The sequence below is a fragment of the Manduca sexta genome, unplaced genomic scaffold (assembly GCF_014839805.1).
Source record: "Manduca sexta isolate Smith_Timp_Sample1 unplaced genomic scaffold, JHU_Msex_v1.0 HiC_scaffold_2160, whole genome shotgun sequence".
NCBI classification, from domain to species: domain Eukaryota; kingdom Metazoa; phylum Arthropoda; class Insecta; order Lepidoptera; family Sphingidae; genus Manduca; species Manduca sexta.
The window spans coordinates 8,071-17,735 of record NW_023593097.1 but is presented as its reverse complement, the minus strand read 5'-3'; the positions used below and the strand labels follow the sequence as shown (position 1 = coordinate 17,735).

The following is a 9,665-nucleotide window of genomic DNA, read 5'->3' as shown; positions in this document are numbered from 1 at the left end:
TTACCTGATTCTCAAATACATATAAATATTCGTAAGCCCTGAATAATCGTCGATAATATTCACGATGTTTTTCCTTTATAAGGTTAAGCTACTGCGTAAAATAAGATGGATGATAATCATTATTAACCAATAACGTTTTCAGTTGCAATAGAAATGTACGTTCCCACTGTAACATCAGACATCATCAAGTTTTATTTAATTTCCAGAATGCTCCCTAACTGAATAATGAACTGTTTATTAAAGTGCAATATTTTATTATTCTTAAGGATATACACATTTTTATTAGGTGGTGAGTATTTCATAATATATATCAAATATCGTTACGAGCAAAGGTCAAATCGCCGTCGTTTCGATGCAGACGTAAGATCTTAGTCAGATTAGAAATGGTGGTTCGAAACGAAAGTATAGTGATTTTAACCCTTGTTAAACCTAAAATAACATATAATGAAAATAACTTAAGTCAAGAATATCCGGAAACATTAATCATGGATTATTAAGGCATTATAATTTTAAAAATATTTTTTGCATTTATCTAAACCCTGCGGATAGAACACATTCTCGTGGTACCTGCGTAAAGTGTTTGTGGATTAATATATAAGTACTTCAGTCATGACAACGCAATGCTTACACCAACAAAATAAAAAAATATAGGTAGCACCAAGTTTTAATTGCACGTATTTAGGCGTCATAATATAAAAAATATATACGGATATAGGTTTATCGTTTAATTAGATTGTATTTGATTTCTTCTATGTTTTTCTTTATGTTTTATTGGCATGTATACAAATGAGTTATATGGTAACAATCCATATAACTCATTTGTATACATGTCAAAAAATTTAGTTCTGATTGGTCCATTTTCGAGAAAGATCGAAAAAAGCGATTGAGTTCGTTTATTGAAAATGGCGGTTTTTAATTTTGTGTGTAAATCAAAATAATACAAGATTAGTTTTACATAACCAAGTTTTTTTTGGTCTATTGGTATTCGGTAACACGTAGGTACTTGACATATTTATAAAATAAAGCAAACAAAATTCTAAATCAATAATACTTATATTCGAAAAATACTGATTATTGAGTAAAAATAAATTCTCTCAGCCATTACAATGATATCTTATCTAAGTACATATTTATTATAATTTATTCTGATAAATATTGGTACATGTAGGTAATTGCAGTCTTTGGAACTTGCTGTTTCGCTTGTCACATTTGCTCCGTTGCGCCTGCGCAGTGTTTTTAAATAATCCCCGTGAGTCCAAAATAACTAAGTTCTAATGGAAAATATTCCATTACACTCCAAGAATCAAGTCTAGTGAAGTTTTGTATAAATAACACGTATTATTATGACTACTAATAAGAACATGATTTGTATTGGTTTAATTTGTGCATGCCAATACCCAGTGCGTCCTACCTGTCATGACCTACGGTGCCGAGAGGTGGACTCTCACAGTACGGCTAATCAACCACTTCAAAGTTGCCCAGCGAGCTATGGAATGTGCTATTATCTGATTTTCTCTGAAGGATAAACTTCGTTACGAGGGTAATCGTCAGAGAACCAAAGTCACCGACATATCACACAAGATTAGTAAGCTGAAGTGGCAGTGCGCAAGTCATATCTGTCGAAGAACCGACAACTGATGGGGTAAACAAGTTCTTGAATGGAGACTACAGCTCGGCAAACGTAGTGTCGGACACTCTCCATCTACATAATCTCCATCTTGGTGGAATGACAATCTGCGAAAAGTCGCTGGCATAAGCTTGACGGGACAAAGATATAAGCTGATGATGATGTTGAATACGAAATCAAAATTATAATAGAGTATACAGAACAGAGTAAAATATAAAAAAAAAAACCTTTTTATAGTTGACGAAATTTTGTATTGCACTTCGAACATAAAATTTAAGAGTTGTTTCTAATCCAGTTAGCGAAGCGTGAGACACGGGCGTTGACACCAGGGAAGCGAGCCAAAGCGCATTCTTCTCCCCAGGAGCACACTCCAACTACGACACCGTTGTGGTAGAGAGGACCACCGGAGTCACCCTGGCACTGATCGCGACCGCCGACGTCGAGCCAGCCGGAGCACAACATGTTGTCAGTGACGCTGCGACCAATACTGGCGTAGCGAGACCTGCACGTAGCCTGGTTCACTGTCCAGACCTGGACGTGGCGCAGTTGCTCCGATGAAGGACCACCGCTCTGAAGTAAAAGGAGTATTTAGAAACATATAGATCAAATATATATAATTCTGTGGCAAATATGTTATTTGGTCGGTATTTTGCATAATTCGCTGTTTTAAATACAAACAAATTTCAACGAAGAAAATTACCCTGATGGCACCCCATCCGGCAGCCCAGACAACTTGGTTGTCACCGACGTTGTAGTTGGCGCCAGCAATTCTGGCGGGTTGTGCAGCGTTGTTGAAGGCAATGTTGCTGGTGGTGCGCATAATAGCGATATCGTTATCAAGAGTTCTCCTGTTAAAATTAGGGTGGATTCTGACTCTGTTCAAGTTGTGGACGGCACCGCCGCTGTTCGCGTAAGTCGAACCAGATCGAACACGCCATCTGTTCACTGCGTCTCCGCTGTGAATAGAATAAAGCATTAGGCTTCCTATTTACTACTCGAAATCTCTATTATACCTCAATGATTCAATTTATATACTTACTGGGGGCAATGAGCAGCGGTGAGGACATTTCTGTTATTAAGAATGATACCACCGCAGGCTTGGAAGAAAGTGTTTCCATTCCTGGAGAACAGCAGAGCAACAATGGTGGGATACTGCTGAATAGTGGTAGTAGAACCACCCACGATCCTCTGAGGGTTTGCCGGGACAGCTATAACATATTATTTATATTATAATTTCATGTTTAATCTATTGCCAGTCCAGGTTTAATCGGTTGGATTTCGTCTTATCCCATTTTAACGGTGATGTGCGTGTATTAGCTTACATAACTATTGCGGTTATATACAAGAAAGACTTGGAAAAATAATTTAAGATGTACTGAAAAATTTATGACAAAAAGTATGCCCGGAGTTACTTTCTGCCTTTCTTCTTCGAGTAGTCATCACTTAAGTAGCTAATGAAAGGCTGGTAGGTTAGCTAGGTTAAGGCTCTTGTCCTCGCCGGTGAGGATCGCGTCGCGTTATCCTTTTATTTCTCTCTACCTGTCAGCCCGACCTGATTACTTCGGTTTGTACCTTGCATTCATTATAAATTTTATCCCAAATTTAAAATGTCCATAGTTATAATATAAGTAATTTATATTGTTGTTTATAAATAATAATAATTATTATTGTACATTGTTTTGCCGTATCATAAGTGCAACTTTATTCGCCTACGTGATATATAAAGTATTTTATATATTTTTTATTTTATGGTTACGTTAAGGTGGATATAATAATATTATATTTTATTTAAAAACTATACATATTAATTTGTAATAAACTTACCCGCTACGGCTGCGAAGCCCAGAGCCAGTAAAGCGAGGAAGAGACGCATGGTTGCAGTTTGACAACTGTTACTGTTACATCTTACCTTGTAGTATTTATAAGGATAACAATCACAGTGATTAAATCAAATCAGTAGATTTATTTGTTATTCGCTTATTATATGAATTATCAAAAAGATAAAGCTATACCTTTGTTTGGCATTATCTTCCAGATGTTGCTTGTGGTGAGCCGGTCTGTTAGTTTATCTGCTAGCCTGTTCTAATACTGAGGTAGCTAAAGCTCGATGGAGATTGTTGTCCTTTCAAAAAAAGGGGAGGATGTCAATTCGACGTATAGGTTTTTTTTTATATATCACATAACTCGGTAATTTATTAATCGATTTTAAGAATTATTTTTTTATTCGGAAAAATTTACCTCCAGATGTTTGATTTGGTCCCATATGTTTTTTTCAAAATCGCTTTAATAGTTTGGTTTTAAATAAAATTACTACACTATTAATTTTATGTCTTCCAAGTAAACGAAATTGCCAATTTTTCTTCCTGGTCACATTTTAAGTTATGTTTTTGCATTAGGTTTGGTAGGATCTAAATCTTACAATGAATTCGAATATGAAGAAGAGTATCGGAAGAAATTTGAGACGAATCAATTAAGGCCAAATTTAAAATTGTGACGAATCATTCGTCCGGCTACAGTGTGTTAGTAGGTCCCACTGGGTACCTCTGACCACTGCTTAGTGGAACGTCGGTGCCACGTGCCTCGTCTCCGCGGTTTACGAAGATGAGACGCAAGTCAGGTAATATTAGTCTGCAGATTGGGATGGTTTGCGCAACTATTTCGTTTCAATCACTTGGCGGCAACACTGCTTTGGGGCCAATGATCTTTCTGCGCGTGCTCACGAGATCAGACTGGGAATGGAATACTACATTCCTTCCTCTAAAATCGTTGGAAATATCCGAGGACGCCTCTGTTTCAATCGCGAGTACGCGGATGCTATCGGTTTAAAGAAGGCCGTGTATCGTGGTTGTATCGGGGGTCGCGTCATGGGATCCTAACCTGAATGCTCTCAAGGCATCCTACAACCATACCATCAAAGCCTGCAAGAAGTCCTAAGTTAAAGTGGATAATCAGTAGCTAGGATTAGACGTGGGTTGGCAAAGCAACCGACGAATAGTTGCATATATTCGAAATTTGCCTAGGCCGTCCAATTCAATTTCTGCCAACCGTCTTTGCGACCGCTGTGATATTAGCTAAACTCTTTGCGGCCAACTCTTGGCTCGATGACTACAGCATTCTGCCATCCACACTTCTTGATTATGAATTCGTTATGCCCGAGGTTCGCATAAGGCAGTGTGATGTGCGGTGAGATCTGCAGTTTGTAGATGTCAATAAAGCTAGTGATCCCGATGGTGTTTCAGCTTTGGTTCTCAAAAGTGTGCCGCTGAGTTGTTTCCCGTGCTAACGCGTGGTAGACTCTGGCCTAGTGCGGGTTGACAGACTTCACATTCCTTCAAAAATCTTATGGAGAACTTCTTTGGTATGTAGTTTTCCTTTACCATTAAGACAAGCAATCATTCAGAAGGTATACACATATAACTTTTTAGAAGAGCTAGACTATCAAGTCCTTAGATTTGAACCTGCAGGCTTTCTACCTTGGCAATCTGTTTCATACCCAACTACGCTATCATCGCTTCACTATCATTGTAAACACTTATTATTAACCGATAATTTATTAGTCATTAGTGTGATAATAATGTCAAAAATATATATTTGTAAACATTTTGTAGAATAATCGAAACTTCTGTCGTTAAAAATACGGATTTGTGTTCTGGATATGCCGCTCTTTTCCCCGACCAAGCAGCAGGAAGTAACAGTTTTAAATCTCTATTTAAGTATCGAGGTTCATATTCCACTCTAACTTTATTTTAAGTGAGTTGATTTGATTATAATACTAGTTATTGCTCGCGGTTTCGCCAGCATGAAAAGCCTTTCTCACCACAGCGGTCCCTAAAACACTGTAGTGATTCCTAGCATCACATGCCCGACACCAGTGTCATCAATTACCCATGAGAGAAATTTACCGGACTAAAAAGCCTATCTACCGGTGTACAAAATTTCATTCAAATCCGTTCAGCTGTTTCTACGTTTTCTTTTAACAAATATCCAAACATTTTCACAAACTTTCGCTTTTATAATATTAGTTTAATAGATAAGATTTTATGTCGCTGATGATTCTGACGGGTAAGAAACCGGACGTTTACAGGCCCGTGCAGACTTTGAATCAATTTAACGGTTTAGATAAGCAATTGGTTAAAGCAATTGTTGAATTCATAGTTTCATATAACGAAATATTAGCAGATATTTACCTCAATTATGTCATGTGACGATTTAATAAAATTAATTCTGAAAATGTGACTTAAACTTTTTGATACATAAACTTATAGAACAATACATTAATTATAATTATGTAATTGCAATTATTTAAAATCGTTAGATATTTTAATAAATTAATGCAGAATAAAAACCACTATACTAGAAGTAAGTTTTAAGACTTGGCAACCATAAATTATATACATTATCTATGAAGACAAAAGCCTGCATTACTTATATTCCAGTACTTATTGCTATAGAAACCTACTATAGCATACCTATGTGTGGTAGCATTTTAGCTGTATTTTATCTTTGAGTGTGAAAGAGAAAGAAATATTAAGGCATAAAGCCCCGTAAAACCCAACGAGATTAAGAGTTATAAATATATTATGTGTGCGCGTTGGGGATTATAAACGAAATACGTGCATACTGATACGTTGTGTTTGTAGGTGCGTTGGAGGCGAACCAGTGCAACGACCCATAGCGCGCAATTTTTTTTTATTTTAATGAAAATTGTTTTGTAATGTCTCGCCCGTAAAATTATGGTTATTGTTCCATATTCAGTTTTGTCCACCTCGTGGGTTGACGGCCGACGCTGCGCTTCAGCCTGGCCGATGCGCAAGAAGATTCTGGAATGGACTCCAGAATCTTCTTGCCCATAGGCTATCAGTTCTGCGAGCTATAAGCCCTGCCCACTGCCACTTTAGCTTGCTAATCCAATGGCCTATGTCAGTGACTTTCAATCTTCTGCGCATCTCCTCATTTCTATACAGCTTTTAACTAGATTAGACGCAATTGTGTACTTCCAAAGGCTTTGAAAATTACTGCTTTTATTTTGTTACATTTACTTCAATGCGCCTGCGCCGTGTTTTCAAAGAATCCACGTGAGTCCGAAATACCAAAGTTCTGATGGGCTATATTCCAAGACCCGAGTATGGTGAAATTTTGTAATAAATAACACGTGCTATTTAGACTACTAATTACTACACTACTACATTATGATTTGTATTGGTTTGATTTGTGCATGCTAATACTGTAGGTTTTAGAAAATAAAACGCACATCGATTGAAGTATGAGTGTTCGTAGTTCACAATGGAACACACTGTATATCTCAAACAACTTTCCACTAAAATTAACATATTTTTTTTAGTAGACGATTTTTTTTTGTTAATAATTGTACTTCGATCATTACATTAGAGCGTTGCTGCTGATCCAGTTAGCAAATCGTGAGACACGGACGTTGACACCAGGGAAGCGAGGCAAAGCGCATTCGTGACCCCAGGAGCACACTCCAACAACGACACCGTTGTGGAAGAGAGGACTGCCGGAATCACCATAGCACTGATCGCGACCACCGACGTCGAGCCAACCGGAGCACAACATGTTGTCGGTGATGATGCGGTCAATAGCGGCGAAGCGAGACCTACACGTGGCCTGGTTCACAGTCCAGACCTGGACGTGGCGCAGCTGTTCTGATCCAGGGCCTTCGTACTGAAATAATAGAAGTATTTAGAAACACATAGAACAAATAAACATAATTCTGAGGCAAAAAAAATATTTGGTTGGAGTTTTAGATTATTTGCTGTTGTTTTAAATAAAAACAAACTTCAACAACATTACCCAAATGGCACCCCATCCGGCGGCCCAGACAACTTGGTTGTCACCGACGATGTAGTTAGGGCCAGCAATTTTGGCGGGTTGTGCAGCGTTGTTGAAGGCAATTGTGGTGGCGGTGCGCATAATGGCGATATCGTAATCTCGGGTTCTTGAGTTGTAATTAGGGTGGATCAAGAAGCTGTTTAGGTTGTGAACCACACCGCCGCTGTTTGCAAAAGTTGAACCAGATCGAACACGACACGTATTGACTGTCTCGTAGCTGCGATTAAAATAAACAATTAGGCTTCCTGTTTAATACCCGAAATCTCTTTTTTATCTGAATAATTAATTTATATACTTACTAAGGGCAGTGAGCGGCAGTGAGGACATGTCGGCTATTGAGAATAGTACCACCGCACTCTTGGAAGAAACTGATTCCATTCCAGGAGAACAGCAGAGCAACAATGTTGGGATACTGCTCAATAGTTGTAATAGAACCACCCACGATCCTCTGAGGGTTTGCTGGGACAGCTATAACATATTATTTAAATTGTAGCATCAAAAATTCCAAACCCCATATCCCTATTTATTTTATTAAATCATTTAACGATTCAAGACGATAATATGTTTGTCACCTCGTTTGTTTGACAAGTGCGCGTAGTGTTATCGGTTACTAAACGCGCGTTGTAGGGACTATTTAAAAAATATTGTTATACATGCTTCATAAATGTGTTGGCAATTTTTTTTAATACGAATCCTAAAACTGTATTTAGGTCATATTCTATTTTTATGGTTATTTTGCTGATAGTTAATTTACTTGAGATGGTTAGTTGAGATTGCTAGACTACCGTCTCAACGACCTTGGTTCGACCTCCTGAACCGACGCATAGAGCGAGTCAATTCGTAATTTAAAAAAAAGCACATGAGCCAATAAATTACGAAGGCTTGGTAAAGGAGAGCGTTACCCGTGATCAACTGAGACTGCTTTGCTGTCCTCACCGGGTCAATGAACCGTTGACGGCAAAGAACGTCTCGTCCTAGTGCACGTGAGTTGTGATTTCATGAATTCGCCGGTTTGTATCGTTACGACACGGACTTTAAAGGGTGAACACACAAGAAATCCTCTGCGGAATTTGACAGGAGAACACTCGCCGGCCTGCCGACCTTGCAGATTCTCTATGCCTTCCCGGTATATTTATTTTACTACTAGCCTAGCGCAACAGTTACAACTGTTAGTAGTGCTATATTTTGTACTCATCTGGAACACTGTCCATGTTCCAGGGGGTTTCTCCTCAGAGTTTCCATCCACGAAACATACTTTTCCCATCTTATTTGTTTTTCTGTCGCAGGTAGGTGGAAAACTGCCTGAACCAGTACAGACGACTCAAACTTCCCTCTAGGAAGCCTAGATGATTCTTTCACCTGTATTTGAGGATCCAAAACTCAATCATAAGTATTAGGATTTTGGTCTATTAAAGTAGGTAACTTTGATGATTTTATTCAGACACTCTGTTTGTTTCAGTGTGTGTGTCAGCAACTTTATTCTCATAGAATTGTTTTTTTTTTTTGTACTTAACAATATTAAATTAATAAATTTCAAGAAGTAGCAAAGTAATAAACATGAGTAGTTCTCCATTATGATCATGGCCCATTCCCCGGCCTTATATTACTAGCAAGAACCCAGTTTGGTATTTGCGTTTCATTGTGTCAACATCATCACCATCATCAGCCCAATGCAGTCCATTATTGGACTTTATTAATAATTTAATAATAATAAGTATATAAATATAATATTATGTTAATTTCAGATCGATGTCTGCATTTTTTTATTTTATTACTTCCCATGGTAACACACACTACACCCATTACGGGGTAAGCGTTACGGTTATTTGTAATAAACTTACCCGTTACGGCTGCGATGCCCAGAGCCAGTAAAGCGAGGAAGAGACGCATGGTTGGTGTTTGGCAACTGTTGCTATTACATCTATCCCTGTAGTATTTATATGGAAAACGGTCACCGTCAGTATATAAAACAAGTAGATTTATTCATTCAATCATCATCATAAAGATAAGGATGTAGCATTGTTTGGCATTATCTATCAAATGTTGCTTCTGGTGAGCCGATGTGTTAGTTTATCTGATAGTCTTTTGTGATACTGAGGTGACTGAAGCTTGATGGAGATTGTTGTATTTTTATTGTGTTAAACTTCCCTTAAATTGCATGAAACTTTGTCAGACTTAGTGCTATGGA

The 9,665-nt window shown here is 37.9% G+C and overlaps 2 protein-coding genes across 2 annotated transcripts; both read right to left on the bottom strand.

The window, feature by feature from the left end:
• Positions 1-1,855: 1,855 nt before the first annotated feature.
• Positions 1,856-3,605, bottom strand: LOC119191963 (trypsin, alkaline A). The gene is made up of 4 exons (XM_037445817.1): positions 3,452-3,605; positions 2,667-2,835; positions 2,328-2,583; positions 1,856-2,197 (listed from the first exon to the last, which is right to left on the bottom strand). Exons 1-4 carry the CDS (start codon positions 3,498-3,500, stop codon positions 1,901-1,903), a joined length of 771 nt encoding a protein of 256 aa, XP_037301714.1. The 5' UTR covers positions 3,501-3,605; the 3' UTR covers positions 1,856-1,900.
• A 3,276-nt stretch (positions 3,606-6,881) lies between these two features.
• LOC119191962 (trypsin, alkaline C-like) lies at positions 6,882-9,463 on the bottom strand. The gene is made up of 4 exons (XM_037445816.1): positions 9,319-9,463; positions 7,777-7,945; positions 7,439-7,694; positions 6,882-7,309 (listed from the first exon to the last, which is right to left on the bottom strand). The coding sequence occupies exons 1-4, from the start codon at positions 9,365-9,367 to the stop codon at positions 7,007-7,009; spliced, it is 777 nt and encodes a 258-aa protein (XP_037301713.1). The 5' UTR covers positions 9,368-9,463; the 3' UTR covers positions 6,882-7,006.
• Positions 9,464-9,665: the final 202 nt, after the last annotated feature.